Source organism: Engraulis encrasicolus, chromosome 5 (genome assembly GCF_034702125.1).
Source record: "Engraulis encrasicolus isolate BLACKSEA-1 chromosome 5, IST_EnEncr_1.0, whole genome shotgun sequence".
Classification (NCBI taxonomy): Eukaryota; Metazoa; Chordata; class Actinopteri; order Clupeiformes; family Engraulidae; genus Engraulis; species Engraulis encrasicolus.
In genome coordinates, this window is record NC_085861.1 from 1,668,024 (window position 1) to 1,686,325 (window position 18,302).

Genomic DNA, 18,302 nt, shown 5'->3' on the forward strand with positions numbered 1-18,302 from the left:
AGAGAAAGGATGTCTATAACCTATAACGTTTCCCTTTTATGGTTATGAGGTGTGTGTCTTGGCCGAGTAGTTTGGGTTTGGTCCAATAATATTTATAACGGGGTGATGGTGTCGTAATGGGTTTATGATATTTATCACGGTAGGTTATATCGGGATGATCATTTCGTATCGGGGTATTGGTTAAAAGATTATAATGTTCTCATCGCGTGTGCCATAACAAAGTTGATTGCTTTAGGCCTATAGGTAGTATGTGATTATTTATTTCTACAATATGCATTTGGGCTGTTTATATGTTTGTAATGTGCGTGTTATTATAACGTTTGGGTTTAAAATCATGGCGGTTTATTAAGTGTTTTTTTGTAGCTATATGATAGGCGGGCATTACTCGGGAGGTGTCCCTGGATAAGCCTACTAGCGGTGCGTCCTATTGTGATATTACAGCCAAATTGAAGTTACTGCAGATTGCAGCATCTGATCTGTAGGGGTGCTCGGCCGCCAGTGCTGACAGTGGTAGACAAGGCCTACATGCAGCGTTAACTTCCATGTCTACAAGATCTGAGATTTTGTAAAAATGACCTTTGGTTTTAAATAGGCTTAAGAGTTCTTCTCCGCTAAACCGAAATTACATTGGCAACCCTTGGGATCGGTGAAGGGTGTGTGTGTGTGTGTGTGTGTGTGTGTGTGTGTGTGTGTGTGTGTGTGTGTGTGTGTGTGTGCGCCGTACATGCCATGGTGTGTGTATTGTCGATAAGGGATAGCAATTGTACAGCCAGTTGCATAAGTAGAGGTAGCTAGAAGTGTTCTTACACAATCTACAACACTAGTTTGATACTACACGGGTAGGCCTAGGTAAGTAGGCTAGGCTATGCTGCTCATTGCAACTGTGCAAATTTGATATTTTCTTGAATATTTACTAAGAAATAAATTGATATTTACTAGTGTGACAAGAGTACAGTACGTTTTGCAGCTAAAAATGTACAGGCCTATTTCTGAACATTTAAAAAGACGGACAATGGAGAACATCCTGCTCTTCATGTAGGCTATGAAATTACATAATGAATAATCTAATTTGATGTAGGCTTAGCGGTCAGTATTCATGAACTGTTAACATATCTGAATGGGCAGCAGCATGCATTCTGGAAATGAACTACTAAAAATAGTACACAGTACAGAGTAGGGCCTACTTTTATTTTACACAGCTTTTAGGCCCGATTCCCGTGTGTGTTAACCCCTTAAGACGCGGCTTTATAAATTTGTTGTTACCCGTATGGTAATGACCAAGTCGTGGTGCATTACTAAAGGGCCTGTGTTGTGTCATAGTATTGTAGTGCTATGGTAGTTACATTTCAATGACTATTACAGCGTGCCACTGGAGGTACGGCGCGTATTAAGGGGCTACATAAGGTTCGTCAGCAGCGGTTCTAGGACCCTAAGGTTTGGAATTAGGCCTTTTCTCTGGTATTTGGCATGGTGGACTGGACTGCCTGCTCCGGCCTCCGTCTTATCCATCGTGCTTTTATAAATGAGGTCACCACGTCTTCGGCCTATCCAGTTCTGCGCCATTGTACATTTTTACATTTCCACAGCAGTGTGTGTGTGTGTGTGTGTGTGTGTGTGTGTGTGTGTGTGTGTGTGTGTGTTTTAAGACATTTCTACAGCAGTAGCACTCGGCAGTATTATTATTGTTGTGTAAAATAGTCGTAAATCGACCCGGAGAGGCTTGTAAATAACTTGTGATATTTCAACGGGCATGTAAGCACGAGCCCTAACACTGAAGCGGGCGGGAATAATTATGGTTATGATTAGGGCTGTAATTTGTGTGTGCGTGCGTGCGCGCTATCCAAAACGGATTCAGCAAAAGAGTTTTGTGGTTTATTGTGGAGGACTGCGGGGATTGGACGAGGCAGCTGTGTGTGTGTGTGTGTGTGTGTGTGTGTGTGTGTGTGTGTGTGTGTGTGTGTGTGTGTGTGTGTGTGTGTGTGCGCGCGAGCGCGTGCGCTCGTGCAAGCAGCAGATGTGATTGAGGAGATTTTATATTCCAACCACTGCACGCGTATAATATCGTGGCTTCCCGCCATTCTCCACGTCTCCCTCGTGCGCGCTATACCTGTGGAGGCCGATAAAGGCACTTTCACGAGCCAGAAGAGTGGAGATCTCTCTCTCTCTCTCTCTCTCTCTCTCTCTCTCTCTCTCTCTCTCTCTCTCTCTCTCTCTCTCTCTCTCTCACACACACACACACACACACACACACGCGCACACACACACACACACACAGGTTCCTTTCTGCGCGAGCTGAGTTTTGCTCCACCACAGCTGATGGACATTTCACCGGTTTGTAATCATTCCAGTCATGCAATAAACAGACACAGTGGAGGAGTTCAAGGTTTTAATGGTTTTATCGGTTTCCTTTTAACGGTTCATTCTGGTCCTGGTCCTGTGTGTGTGTGTGTGCGAGAGAGGGGGCGGAGTCTTCACTGTTGTTGCTCTTTAATTGGCTGCGAGCTCGCGCTGAGTCTCATGCTGCTTATCGGTAATTATATTCGGCCTATTTTGCACGAGAAATGTCAGCCACACTGGGCTCGCGCGGGGCTCCGTCCTGCTATCGCACCAAGATGTCATCATGCCCACCGGAGAACCTACCGGGCGCTACCGGAAACTCTTTCCTCGTGGACACCCTGATAAGCGCGAGAGCTGGTGAAAGCGACTCGTGTCACCAGGGCCCCGGAGTTTATTTTCAGCCTCGAGGCTCGGAGTTTTCTTACGGACTGTCTGATGGGAGCTCGGGCTGTTTCTCGGGATTTCACTGTAACGAGACTCCGCCGCGCGAGAGCTCGACACTGCACCACTACAAGCAGAGCATGGGCGCGTGGCTGGAGACTTCAGCACTGAGCAGCAGCCAGCCCACGCGCGCCCTCTCCCCCGGTAATGGCATCAAGGAGGAGAATTTGAGCTGCCTATACGAGACGGAGAGGCGCGAGGAGGAGACTCCCAAAGACTTCTCGGAAGATAATCCCTACCTGCACGCGACGCCTGGCTGTCCATCCGGCACCAGCAGCGTCCCCGTGCCAGTTCCCGGTTACTTCCGCCTGTCACACACACCCACGAGCTCCAAATGCTACTCCGAGCTGCAGTTCCCCTCCGCTCTGCCGCGAGCCGCTTGCAGAGACCTGTCCTCACGAGACACATCCTCTCCTGCCTCATCACCTGCGCCGGACACCGTCGACCACGCGCCACAAGCATGCGCACCCTGCACACCAGCGCGAGACAAGGACACTCGGCAGCTCCAATCTACACCACCCTCGCCGGAGCCCCAAGAGAAGCGCGAGGGCAGCCCCGGGAAGGCGAAGAAAGGTAACGGATCACCGAGCTGCCATCTAGACTCGTTAGTAGGGATGGCACAAACCGCACCGAAAACCGAAACCGTACAATTCACACACATACCGAACCGAACCGTGCAATCCATCGCAAACCGCAATTCATGTACTGCCCAGAAAAATATGTAAAACAGATATTCTAGGAGTATCTTATCCAGTCTCTCTGATTAAAACATTAGCGTATAAGACCAAATCAGAGGATGACACAATTAAAATCACACCATTTTCACATTATAAGCCTATACAAACCATATGTAGGATATTTAGTGATAAGTCCGATTCTATTAGCCAGTGCAACATTTATCATGAACAAAAAAAAAGAACCGTAGAAAACCGAAAACCGTGACCTTGACACCGCGATATGAACTGAACCGTGAATTTTGTGAACCGTACCACCCCTAGACTCGTTAGTAGTGTACCGGCTCCATCTAACGTTGCCGCGTCTGTCTGGCGACTCCAAACAGCTATGCGCTCTCGCGCCATACTCCCAACTGACAACAGAGAGGCAGGCGCGCGAAGGAGGGTTTGACAGGGCGACAGCGAGATGCTGTAATTCCCTTTACCGTTTTGTTTTTATTATGGCATCACGAGGCCTCGTGCGACCAATCCCCAGCCTCGCACGAGCCAGGGAGAAAAGGCCGCCGCTGTAAAGTACAATCACTGGGCTCGAGCCCCTCCGTAGCCTCCTCGAGAGAGACCCACCGTAGTCTCTCATCCAGCTTCTGATATTCTTTCTAAATTCTTCACCAAAACACACACTGGGTAGACAACGTTGTAAATTCTAAATTCTCCAACACACACTAGGTTTACAACATTCTTGATTCTAAATTCTAAATTCTCCCAAACATACACTAGGTCTATATTCCAAATTCTAAATTCTCCTCTACAACACAGACGAGACATTCTAAATTCTCCGCAATACACACTAGGGTGCTGTTTCCACGTAGCAGGATATTTTTTTAGCAGGGTATTTTTTTCTCCTGCTAGGTGTAAACGCAACATGTGGATAAAAAAGTCCTCCATTGTAACTAATGCGTTTCAGACCCCTAAACAGGATATTTTTTTCTCCTGCTATTTTTTTCTCCTGCACCTGGATTTTTAAATATCTGCTACGTGGAAACGGAAGGTCAAAACCAATGCAAAACCAATACAAGCAGAAGAAAAAAATATCCACATATAAAAATATCCAGCTACGTGGAAACGGCACCTAGGTAGACTACATTCTCAATTCTAAATTCTATTTTTTTCTTTACAACACTAGACCAAATATTGTCTTAGTTCTAACCCAATAGACCGTCTCTGAAGCCTACTGGTTAGACCTTCTGGAAGCGGCCTAGTTTGCATTCTGAATTCTAAATTCTGAATTCCTCTCTACAAGACGCAGACTGCTGGTTATCCCTTATGGAGACGGTCCTGCAGTAAAAAAGACACAATATAATAAAACAAAGTGGCATATAACGCAGGAATATAACAAGAGCATATGGCAGCGTTCAAATAAAAACATAACCTATTGGACAGATGGACGGTGTGTGTGTGTGTGTGTGTGTGTGTGTGTGTGTGTGAGGAGCTTATCCGACGGCATTTGGCGGTGGAATTCGACGCCGCAATGTTTTCGACCGTGATAGGTGGCCGTGACATCGGCGACATGCACGAGACACACGAGACGCATAGGTGGCCCTAAACACACCCGTAGCCAGGGCGCGTGTAAGCAAGCACGCACGCACGCACGCACACACGTACGCACGCACACGCACAGCTGTAAAACTTGCCCTCTCACATACACACACCCCAGTTTTCAAATTCGGCTGCCATCCTGCTTAGTGTTATGGTTGTGATAGTTAATAATTGTTTTTTTGTCTAAAACAACAACAACAACAACAACAACAATAATAATAATAATAATAATAATAATAATAATAATAATAATAATAATCCCAGATGACACTTCAAAATAATCAGTGAATTGATCAGTGTTATAGGCAGGCTACATGTATTACAATCACCTAATTTAGTAATAGGCCTAATTACACAGTTTAATTTAGTAATAGGCCTAATTACACAGTTTAATTTAGTAATAGGTCTTTGACACAGTTTAATTTAGTATTAGGCCTAATTACACACTTTAATTTAGTAATAGGCCTAATTACACAGTTTAATTTAGTAATAGGCCTAATTACACAGTTTAATTTAGTAATAGGCCTAATTACACAGTTTAATTTAGTAATAGGCCTAATTACACAGTTTAATTTAGTAATAGGCCTAATTACACACTTTAATTTAGTAATAGGCCTAATTACACAGTTTAATTTAGTAATAGGCCTAATTACACAGTTTAATTTAGTAATAGGCCTAATTACACAGTTTAATTTAGTAATAGGCCTAATTACACACTAAGATGCTAGTTTGACACTGAGGAGAAGCTTAACAATAGTAGCTAAATGCAGGAATAATATGCATGATTAAAGCAGCAGTTGTAACAAACAAAATAATTAATGTTAAGCGAATTAAATGGCTATACTTATAAGAATACGTATTTACAGCTTTTAAATGTTGTTCATGTGTGAATGTTATTATTTGTTGCAACATTAAAAAGATGCACGTTTTATTGTTTATTGCAATACCAGCTAGTTTAATTAATACAATAATTAAATTCATAAATATGTAACTTAGGCTACTTTAATATAAAATCTAAACTAGCTAACTAGTTATTACATAACAATATTCACATGCTATTATAATGATGTTATTATTCTCTTTTAATGTAATGTGTGTAATGCAGGCTATATAATTACTACAGTAATTAGGCCTATAAAGGTCAACTCTTTCTGTACAAAGTCTCTTATTGTGTGTTGCTACTATTATGTGTCTAATGCAATTTTATTGTAAATTGTAGGTGAATATTGTGTGTGCGTGTGTGTGTGTGTGTGTGTGTGTGTGTGTGTGTGTGTGTGTGTGTGTGTGTGCGTGCGTGTCTGTGTGTGATATGTCTGGTCTCTTGTCACTGTTTTATAGCCTACATAGGCCTACACCACAGCGTTCACAATCTCCCATATAGGCTACTACTACAGTGATCTACACCTACTCTTGGGCTATGTCTCAAATCACACACTTGTGTCAGTGCACTGACAGTCAGTGCACAGTGAAAACTTTGAGCACTATGCACTGCGCACTCGCTGGAAGTGACGGCTGAGCATGGCATTAGCTCACCAAAATGTGAGTTGGCTACTGTTTACAATGCACAGCGTCTGGTGCTTGTATTTCCATGTCCTTCACCCCAAAGGACAACAATCACACATACAATACTTTGGCTGGCATGAAAAGGTTGGTGTCCCATCAACATTACTTACAGAATTAGGAGACTGTTGACCAAACTCTTCTACTGAACTGAATGCCACATTTTCCTCCGTGTCATTGGCCGGTGTTCTGTCGAGATATGTTGCCTCGAGATATGAGAGTCGAGATATGGGTCTCAAATGCCGCACTTGTGCACTTCGGGCACTGTTTTGCAGTGCCTAGGGCGCTCCCGCTGAAAATTTCAGTTGAGTCAGTGCACTGAAAGTGTCAGGATGAACCCCTAACAATGGCGGAAAAAGGCAGTGCTTGAATGTTGGACACTGCACGCACTAAACGGCGGCCATGTTGACTATGACACAGAGAAAATGTGGCATTCAGTTCAGTAGAAGAGTTTGGTCAACAGTCTCCTAATTCTGTAGGTATTCCATCCTAGTCACTCCATATTCCATCCTAGCCACTAGACTCCATATTCCATCCTAGCCACTAGACACCTTCCATATTCCATCCTAGCCACTAGACTCCATATTCCATCCTAGCCATTCCATATTCCATCCTAGTCACTAGACACAGGCCCGTAGCCTTGTGGTAGGGGGGATCTTTTCCCCCCGAAAGTGGCTCATTTGGTTCATTTGGCTCCCTATTCCAATGTCCCCAAATACACGAGCACACTTCAAATATTGTGCTCGAACGAACCCCTCGAACCCCCCCTGGCTACGGGCCTGAGACACCTTCCATCCTAGCCACTAGACACCTTCCATCCTAGTCACTAGACACCTTCCATATTCCATCCTAGCCACTAGACTCCATATTCCATCCTAGCCACTAGACACCTTCCATCCTAGCCACTAGCCACTCCATATTCCATCCTAGCCACTAGCCACTCCATATTCCATCCTGACCACTAGACACCTTCCATATTCCATCCTAGCCACTAGACACCTTCCATATTCCATCCTGACCACTAGACACCTTCCATATTCCATCCTGACCACTAGACACCTTCCATATTCCATCCTAGCCACTAGACACCTTCCATATTCCATCCTGACCACTAGACACCTTCCATATTCCATCCTAGCCACTAGACACCTTCCATATTCCATCCTGACCACTAGACACCTTCCATCCTAGCCACTAGACACCTTCCATCCTAGCCACTAGACACCTTCCATATTCCATCCTAGCCACTAGTCACCTTCCATCCTAGCCACTAGACACCTTCCATCCTAGCCACTAGACACCTTATTCCATCCTAGTCACTCCATATTCCATCCTAGTCACTAGACACCTTCCATCCTAGCCACTCCACATGAAAGGCTGCCCTCAGGGAAACCACTGCGTTCTCTACGATGCAGGACAGAGAAGATGCACAAGAGTGTGTGTGTGTGTGTGTGTGTGTAGGTAATTGGCTAACCGCTAAGTCTGGTCGTAAGAAGCGGTGTCCGTACTCCAAGCTGTGTGTGTGTGTGTGTGTGTGTGTGTGTGTAGGTAGTTGGCTAACCGCTAAGTCTGGTCGTAAGAAGCGGTGTCCATACTCCAAGCTGTGTGTGTGTGTGTGTGTGTGTGTGTGTGTGTGTGTGTGTGTGTGTGTAGGTAGTTGGCTGACGGCTAAGTCTGGTCGTAAGAAGAGGTGTCCGTACTCCAAGCTGCAGACTCTGGAGTTGGAGAAGGAGTTCCTGTTCAACATGTACCTCACACGCGACAGGAGAATGGAGATCAGCAGATACACACACCTCTCCGACCGACAGGTAGGCCTACCGTACAGCGGTGTGTGTGTGTTTAGGTGTGTGTGTGTGTGTACGGCCTTGTTAAGTACCGTATGTGCGAGATCACCCAGAGCCATGGATGTGAGAGTTAATTAGGCCAGTGATTCTCAAAGTGTGGTCCGGGGACAGTGCTCAGGTGGTCCGCGAGGAGATTTCTACTTTTCCAAGACTAGCTAGGAGTAGGCTATATATGTAACACAATTACAAAGCTAAACACAGCTGAAGTATTATTTTCACCACAAAAAGGCAGGCTTGTTACGTGAATACATTGCATCGAAATTAGCAGTGTCAAATAAGCACCCCTCAACTGTCAATTCAGTTCACAGGTGGTCCCTGAACATTTTTAGGGGGGACAAAGTGGTCATCGACATGAAAAAGTTTGAGAAACACTGAGTTAGGCAAGTCCCATTGTAACCTGGTCCTGACCATCCCATAATACTACCATTTCATTTCGTATTTATGGTCTGGCATTTGTTTGCTCTGAAACGATTGCAGGAAGCAGAAAGTTTGCGCTCAGTTATGGTTTGAAATTATTGGACACCTCTCACCCAATCGCCGGCAGTTACTCAACAACAACATAGCGCAGACCAATGGCTCTGGCGCAGATGTGTACGTCATTGTCACGAGCGTCCTCCCCCTTTCTCCCCCACATGGGCGGCTTATTCGCTTATTGGCTGTTTTCTAGGGGGGCGTTGCAATCAAAATCCTACTGCTCCAGGCACTCCACAGAGAAGCACGGCCAGACTACCGTAGTGGAGCCAATCCTTTGGCCAGAGTAAGATACCACAAACCCGACTACCCAGACGGCTTCTTGCGTAATAAGATCTGCGCTACTACCATCTACAGCGCTATTCTCAACCTGAAGTCTCCAGAGGTCTCCTAACCAGAGGGTCTCCTAACCAAAGGGTCTCCTAACCAAAGGGTCTCCTAACCAAAGGGTCTCCTAACCAAAGGGTCTCCTAAAGGGGCATTCACCTGACATCACATGAATCCAGGAGAAGTGCCGGCTTGACTTCTCTCACGCTACTAAAAGATATTTGTATTGACACATAGATCACCACTGAAAGTTAAAGCCCATTTGAGAAACTCCTATTCCCATTGGAATTGGGACACAGCACAGTGCTCCCAACGAAATTGCATTTATGCCTCACCCGTGCAAGGGGATAATGTAAGTAAGTAAGTAGGAGTACTTCCGGCGGCGGCGCACGTAGGTTGCAGCAGCCCCTTGCTTTCCCAACTTTCAGTGTTTATTTGTGTTAAAATGTGTCTTTCGAAATGTCTATCGTCGGAAAATATGTCGGAACGCACGTACAGTCGGCAACAGCTGTTGCAGATAAGAATGGACAACTTAAGCAATGTATTGGATGTACCAACGAAGACTCTGGAAGAACTAGGAATTCTGCGGCGGCATAGGACTACATCGGACCCGTCTGCATCGCCTACATGCCGACACCGAAAGCGATGCTCCAGAATTAGGAAAAGGGGCAAACGAGGTGGCGTCTAGACACGGCTTGCAGCCAACCCAACTCGTCCAGCAATACCATCAATTCTCTTGGCAAACGTCAGATCTCTGGACAATAAGATGGATGACATACGGCTACTAAGATCAGCGAACAAAACCGTGAGGAACTGCTGCGTTACGGTGTTCACCGAATCATGGCTGAACGACGGCATACCCGATTCGGCTTTACAACTGGAACAACTAACGTGCCACCGAGCGGACAGAGCCCTTGCAGAGAAGAAACGAGGGGGAGGAATATGTGTCTACACACATGATGCTTGGTGCAATAATGCTACGGTAGTACAGAGGCACTGCTCTCCACGAGTGGAGTTCATGATCATCAAGTGCCGACCCTTCTATCTACCCAGAGAAATATCCGCTATCCTATTAGTCGCCGTCTACCTCGCACCCAGCAACAACAACAGCGTCAAAAGCGAGGCACTGAACGAGCTGCATCGGGGCATCAGTGAACAACAAGATGCACACCCAGATGCCTTCACAGTGGTACTAGGAGATTTCAACCACGGAAATCTCAAAACAGTACTTCCAAAATTTCATCAACATGTCAACTTCCCAACAAGAGAACAAAACACCCTGGACCTCGTTTACACAAATCAGAAGAGAGCATACAAGGCAAAGCCCATCCCCCACATTGGATCATCAGACCACACAACAATTCTCCTACTGCCAGCTTACAGACAAAGGGCAAAACTCACCAAACCAGTTCAGAAGGAGGTGAGAAAATGGCCTGAGGGAGCCATCTCACGACTACAGGACTGTTTTGAAACCACAGACTGGGACATTTTCAAAACAGCTGCCACCCACAGCAATCACATTGACATTGAGGAGTACACAGACACCGTGACCTCCTACATCACAAAATGCATCGATGATGTTACAGAAATAAAACACATCACCACCAGGGCCAACCAGAAGCCATGGTTCACAGGAGACGTTCACCGACTGCTGAGGGCCAGAGACAAAGCCTTCAGAGCAGGAGACGTAGCTGGCCTAAAGACAGCAAGGGCAAACCTGTCCCAGGGCATCAGGAAAGCAAAAAAGGAATACTCAGACAAAATAACAACACACTTCAAAGACAGCAGAGATGCACAGAGCCTGTGGCAGGGCATACAGGCCATCACGGACTATAAGCCTGCACCACGAAGCTGTGACAACAACACCTCTCTGCTAAACGACCTGAACAGTTTCTTTGCCCGCTTTGAAGCACAAAATGACACTCACCCACAGAAAACTCCCCCTTCCCCCCATGATCAACCCCTTTACCTGTCCTCTGCCAGTGTTAAGAGGACACTGGCCACCATCAACCCACGCAAAGCAGCTGGCCCAGACAACATACCAGGCCGAGTGTTGAAGGATTGTGCAGAAGAGCTGAAGGATGTCTTCACAGACATCTTTAACATCTCTCTGGAGCAAGCAGTCATCCCATCACTTTTCAAAGCTGCTACCATCATACCTGTGCCGAAGAAATCATCACCATCATGCTTCAATGACTACCGTCCTGTAGCACTGACGCCCATAATCATGAAGTGCTTCGAACGGCTAGTCCTGTCACACATCAAAGCCACCCTACCCCCCACCCTAGACCCCTGCCAGTTCGCATACCGAGCCAAGCGATCCACGGAGGATGCAATTTGCTCTGCCCTCCATCCAGCCCTCACCCACTTGGACAATAAAGACTCATATGTGAGAATGCTGTTCATTGACTTCAGTTCAGCATTCAATACCATAATACCACAACAACTCATCAGAAAACTGGACAAACTAGGTTTCAGCACCTCCCTCTGCAACTGGCTGCTGGACTTCCTGATGCAAAGACCACAAGCAGTACGGGTAGGGAACAACACCTCAAGCACCCTGACCCTGAGCACGGGGGCTCCGCAAGGTTGTGTTCTCAGCCCCCTGCTGTTCACGCTGCTGACACACGACTGCACAACGACCCACAGCACTAACCATCTAGTGAAGTTTGCGGATGATACAACACTGGTGGGCCTCATCACCAAGGGCGATGAGACTCACTACAGAGAAGAAGTAGACCTGCTGGCCAGATGGTGCAAAGACAACAACCTCCTGCTGAATGTCAACAAGACCAAGGAGATTGTTGTCAACTTCCAAAGGGTCCAAAAACAACTGCCACCACTGACCATCGACGGCGATGCTGTGGAGAGAGTGAGCAGCACCAAGTTCCTTGGAGTGCACATCAGCGACGACCTCTCTTGGACCACCAACACTACATCACTGGCGAAGAAGGCCCATCAGCGTCTCTACTTCCTGCGCAAACTAAAGAAGGCAAGTGCTACACCCTCTATCATGACAACATTCTACAGAGGAACCATAGAGAGCGTCGTGTCCAACTGCATCACAGTGTGGGGAGGAAGCTGCACGGAGAAAAACAGGAAGACACTCCAGCGTGTTGTGAACACAGCGTAGAAGATCATTGGAGTACCACTCCCCTCCCTGCAGGACATTTACACCACACGCCTCACCCGGAAAGCACTGATGATCATCAAAGACACACACACACACACACACACACACACACACACACACACACACACACACACACACACACACACACACACACCACATCATAACACACACCACACACACACACACACACACAAGCACACTGCACTTTCTGCACTAAACCCAAACATACACACACTGACACACACTGACACACACACACACACACACACACACACAGACACACCAACACACACACAGACGCACACCGCACCTTCTACCTGCACTAAACACATACACACACACACACACACACACACACACACACACACACACACACACACACACACACACACACACACACACTGCTGCCGGTGTACTTGACAGACCTTTTTAATATTTATTTTTCTTCAAAATGCTACTATTACCATGTCAGAACGCTATAAAGGACTTTTTTAGGAAAAGCACAAAAGCACAACAATACCTCTTAATGTATGTCCTCTACAAGTCTTCTGTTGTCCAGTCTTGCACTTTAAATGTCTGTATGAGCACTGTCTATGTCCATACTGTCTTAAGTCCATGTATAAGTACTGGCTATGTCTATACTGTCTATGTCCTTACCTAGATTAGTCTATGTCTGTATGGGAAAGCAAGAAATGTAATTTCAAATTCTTTGTATGACCAGTGCATGTAAAGAAATTGACAATAAAACCTACTTGACTTGACTAATGGGGGTCAGGCAACCTTTGGGCTAACCGCTTACCAGGCTTGCACGAAATTCCGAATTGGATGAATTTGAATTCATAGTAGTGGTGTCATTACCTTGAATTTCTTTGAATTTAAGCTACACCACCCATTGAGAGTACATAGAACACCACCACCTAGTGTTCGTATTATGGCATTACTTTGAATTCAAATTCATCCAATTCGAATTTCGTACAAGCCTGCCGCTTACCCATGACTGCCCTGGGATTGTTACATACATTGACCTAGTTCCACTATACTGCCCTAAGGCAAAGTGCAGTAACTTCTAACTCTTAAACGATTTACTTCAACTCTGCTTCTTTTTTTAGATCTTTTTTTCTGGGCTTTTGCCTTTAACCCATTGTGTCCTGGAGTGACATACGCTGCATTCAGTTTCTTGTGATTTGAGCTTTTTTATTAAAAAATGTGGATGTTTGAGCTGAATGAACACATTCTAGTGCAAAATGAAGGTTTTAGGAACTTATCTTGCAAGCAGTGTTGCCAGATGTGTCTGACCAAATCCCGCCCAAAAGCTTCTCAAAAAACGCCAAAATGCGCTAAATTCTGCCCAAATTCAACAAATTACACTGACTTCCATGGGCCCAAAACGGCTGGAAAAAACGCCAAATGGCCAATTTTTCTGACTTTTACCCGCAGACGCTCATCCCATTCTGGCAACACTGCATGCAGGTCCAAGTCCACTTCTTCAAGTGTTTCGAGAGAGATAGGAGGCCCCTCACTATACTATCAGTCACCACAACTTCAGAGTCCAGGTTACTTAAGTGAAAGCCCATTGGGAAACTCCAACTCCCATTGTCATTGTCATTGTGACACAGCACTCCACAGCACACAAGTGAACACTGCACACTGCACACAACGAAATTGCATTTATGCCTTACCCGTGCAAGGGGGCAGCCCTCAGTGGCGCCCCATGGGGAGCAGTGCGGTGGGACGGTACCATGCTCAGGGTACCTCAGTCATGGAGGAGGATGGGGGAGAGCACTGGTTACTCCCCCCACCAACCTGGCGGGTCGGGAGTCGAACCGGCAACCTCTGGGATGCAAGTCTGACACCCTAACCGCTCACCCATGACTGCCCTGACCCTGCCCTTAGTGATGCAGGAGTTAGCTACTATTACAGCCTATGCTCATGAATTTAGCTATCCGGTTAGCTTCTACTATCTCCGAGCTCACCTACATGGTGAGCTCGGAGATAGTAGAAGCTAACCGGTTAGCTAAATTCATGAGCATAGACAGCAATAATAGCAGGGGTCCCCAACCTTTCTGGGTCTGAGGGCTACCAAGGGCTACCCAAGGGCTACTGAGGGCTACCAAGGGCTACCCGAGGGCTACCAAGGGCTATCAAGGGCTACTGAGGGCTACCGAGGGCTTCTGAGGGCTACCCAAGGGCTACTTTCGTTCAAAATCCTCTACTGATGTCCTGGCATCATTCTCAAATCACACCATTATTGAATGATAATTTGTTTATAGGTTGTAAAGAATAAATAATCTCATATTTAAACTAGAATGGGCACTCGGTAGAGCGCAAACCTTCGCCTACGCCACTTATTTTTTTCTGGCCATCTTCAGAGTGTGGGGCATAACATTCTCCAAATGTTGGTGTTAGTTTCATTTAAATCGGACCGGAATATCGTAATATTAAATTTTTGGCCCAGTCTTGACCTCTTATTCAATTCAGCATGCACACGTTGTTCTGGCATATAGTGCTTGGCAGAGAATTTTTTTTTTTGACCTTTTCGTGACCTTGACCTTTGACCCAATCACTCCCAAAAAGTAATCGATTGTTCCTTGGGTCATGACCAATCATCCCAGTAAATTTCATAAAAATCGGCTCAATTTACGTTTTTGACCTTTTCGTGACCTTGACCTTTGACCCAATCACTCCCAAAAAGTAATCGATTGTTCCTTGGGTCATGACCAATCATCCCACTAAATGTCATAAAAATCGGCTCAATTTACGTTTTTGACCTTTTCGTGACCTTGACCTTTGACCTTTGACCCAATCACTCCCAAAAAGTAATCGAGTGTTCCTTGGGTCATGACCAATCATCCCACCAAATTTCATAAAAATCGGCTCAGTTCTGACTGAGTTATACGAAGTACAAACAAACAAACAAACAAACTAGAATGGGCACTCGGTAGAGCGCAAACCTTCGCCTACGCCACTTATTTTTTCTGGCCATCTTCAAAGTGTGGGGCATAACATTCTCCAAATTTTGGTGTTAGTTTCATTGAAATCGGACCGGAATATCGTAATATTACATTTTTGGCCCAGTCTTGACCTGTTATTCAATTCAGCATGCACACGTTCTTCTGGCATATAGTGCTTGGCAAAGAAAAACGTTTTTGACCTTTTCGTGACCTTGACCTTGACCTTTGACCCAATCACTCCCAAAAAGTAATCGGTTGTTCCTTGGGTCATGACCAATCATCCCACTAAATGTCATAAAAATCGGCTCAATTTACGTTTTGACCTTTTCGTGACCTTGACCTTGACCTTTGACCCAATCACTCCCAAAAAGTAATTGATTGTTCCTTGGGTCATGACCAATCATCCCACTAAATTTCATAAAAATCGGCTCAATTTACGTTTTTGACCTTTTCGTGACCTTGACCTGGACCTTTGACCTTTGACCCAATCACTCCCAAAAAGTAATTGATTGTTCCTTGGGTCATGACCAATCATCCCACTAAATTTCATAAAAATCGGCTGAATGTACGTTTTTGACCTTTTTGTGACCTTGACCTTGACCTTTGACCTTTGACCCAATCACTCCCAAAAACGAATCAATTGTTCCTTGGGTCATGACCAATCATCCCACTAAATTTCATAAAAATCGGCTCAGTTCTGTCTGAGTTATACGAAGTACAAACATTTTGACCTTCACCTTTGACCTTTGACCCAATCACTCCCACTCGATTCTTCCTTGGGTCATGACCAATCATCCCACAAAATTTCATAAAAATCGGCTCAGTTTTGACTGAGTTAGACGAAGTACAAACAAACAAACAGACAGACATATTGACAAATAAATACACGGCGGGCAAAACATAACCTTCTGGCGAAGGTAACAAACAAACAGACATATTCACAAATAAATACACGGCGGGCAAAACATAACCTTCTGGCGAAGGTAATAATAATCAAGACAAACATTAACTGTGACTAAAATCTTGTAGTCGTCACTGTTTACTAACATCCTTGGCGGGCACTTCAGAAGCTCCTGGAGGGCTACCTGGTGTCCGCGGGCACCACTTTGGTGACACCTGGCCTACCGTGTACACACAAGAGACCAAGTCAGCTACAGTACTGGGGGGATGTCAAAGTCAGGCCCGTGGGCCAAATCTGACCCGTGGAGTCATATTCATTTGGCAGAATATGTACAGGCACACTTGATTGATGATGGGAATCTGTTTGTGAAATTTAAATGTGAGTATTAAGTGTAAGTGTGTGTGTGTGTGTGTTTGTTTGTTTGTTTGTGTGTGTGTGTGTATGTATATGTGTTGTGTACGTGGGGAATGTGTTGTGTGTGTGTGTGTGTGTGTGTGTGTGTGTGTGTGTGTGTGTGTGTGCGTGCGTGTGTTAGTGTGTGTGTGTGTGTGTGTGTGTGTGTGTGTGTGTGTGTGTGCGTGCGTGTGTTATGTATGTGTGTGTGTGTGTGTGTGTGTGTGTGTGTGTGTGTGTGACAGGTGAAGATCTGGTTCCAAAATCGCCGCATGAAACTAAAGAAGATGAGCAGAGAGAACCGCGGACGCCATCTTGGATACGGTTACCCCTGACAACCATCACCGCGACAACCATCTTCGATACGGTTACCCCTGACATCTGCGGCCACCATCTTGGATACGGTTACTCTTGACAACCATTACCATGGCAACAATGCGTCAGCCATCTTGGCTATCGATACTAAGCTGTGCTGTAGTCCTCTGTGCAAGTGTTGCCAGATGTGTCTGATCCTTTCCAGCCCAAACGCTGCTCAAAAACTGCCTGGAGGCACTAAATTCCGCCCTTCAACCAAATTTGATTGATTTCTATGGCCATAAAACTTAAAAAAAAAAAAAAAAACCCTGCTCAATGGCCGTTTTTGAGCGTTTTTACCCGCAGACAGCCATCCCAAGCAGCCCAATTGGGTGGGTAACGGCCCAATCTGGCAACTCTGCTCTGTACCCCCTGGCTGGGCTGCTCTGCCTGGTCTCATCTGCTCTGCAGCACAGTAGTCTACTGACCTGCAGCACACTGACCTGACCTGAGCGCCTGACTACATGTGTTATTTATTTATTGTGTTGTAGCGTCTCTATTGTGCTGTACTTGTGTTGAGAAGTTCTTGTGATATTGCAGCATGCGATTGGCTCTTGAAGATTATTGGAGGCTCTGATTGGCTGTCATGCCTCCTCCTTGTTATGACTGTTGTACAGCTATCGAAATATAAATATTCCTTTGTAATGCCAATAAATTAAAAGCTAAATATGAAATAAAATACTGTTTTGACTGCTGTGCCTCCCTATAACTATTTTTGTTGATCCTAGCTAATGCTAGTGGTTACTTAGGAGCAGTGTTTCCTAAGCCATTTTGTCATTTTTCGAGATTTTAGTTTTAGAGGTAGGCCTACAAGTTGGAATCCTAACTGACATTAATCCAGCACTGCATGAAGAAATGGGTCACTGTATTAATCAATTCATCAATTGGCTTCAGATGTTTGGTGCAACACGTATTTTTTCCACATAAAACTTCATTTTGGAGGTTGGTCACTTTCATATGAATGACTTCTGCTGAAGACAATTGATGAATTGAAAGTCATGTTTTTAACATGGATAAGCGACAAAACTTATGGCAAGGACTCGATTAAAAATTGATTAATTTAAATTAATTTCACAGCATCTAGTTAATGTATTTACATGTTTTAATAGAGCTCCAGCCGTAATAATAATAGGCCTAATAATAATAATAATAATAATAATAATAATAATACATAGTCTACATACATACACAGTTTGTGGGGAGTAATTTATTACTGCAATGCATTCCTTTTTCTGTAACACAGTAATATAAGGTCGGCCTATTACAGGGAAAAGCTGTAGTCCATTCAAGTCGGCTGTATTGACAATTTCTTTACATGCA

The 18,302-nt window shown here is 45.2% G+C and overlaps 1 protein-coding gene across 1 annotated transcript; it reads left to right on the forward strand.

The window, feature by feature from the left end:
• Nucleotides 1-2,270: 2,270 nt before the first annotated feature.
• Nucleotides 2,271-17,197, forward strand: hoxa10b (homeobox A10b). The gene is made up of 3 exons (XM_063198498.1): nucleotides 2,271-3,351; nucleotides 8,262-8,416; nucleotides 16,874-17,197. Exons 1-3 carry the CDS (start codon nucleotides 2,562-2,564, stop codon nucleotides 16,961-16,963), a joined length of 1,035 nt encoding a protein of 344 aa, XP_063054568.1. The 5' UTR covers nucleotides 2,271-2,561; the 3' UTR covers nucleotides 16,964-17,197.
• The last annotated feature ends 1,105 nt before the right edge of the window (nucleotides 17,198-18,302 follow it).

Excerpts from the sequence above, each read along its gene's own strand:
- hoxa10b (XM_063198498.1), top strand. The coding sequence starts at position 2,562 with ATGTCAGCCACACTGGGCTCGCGCGGGGCTCCGTCCTGCTATCGCACC. Across the intron at positions 3,352-8,261 it reads CCCCGGGAAGGCGAAGAAAG|GTAGTTGGCTGACGGCTAAG; the intron begins GTAACGGATCAC and ends GTGTGTGTGTAG. Across the intron at positions 8,417-16,873 it reads CACACCTCTCCGACCGACAG|GTGAAGATCTGGTTCCAAAA; the intron begins GTAGGCCTACCG and ends TGTGTGTGACAG.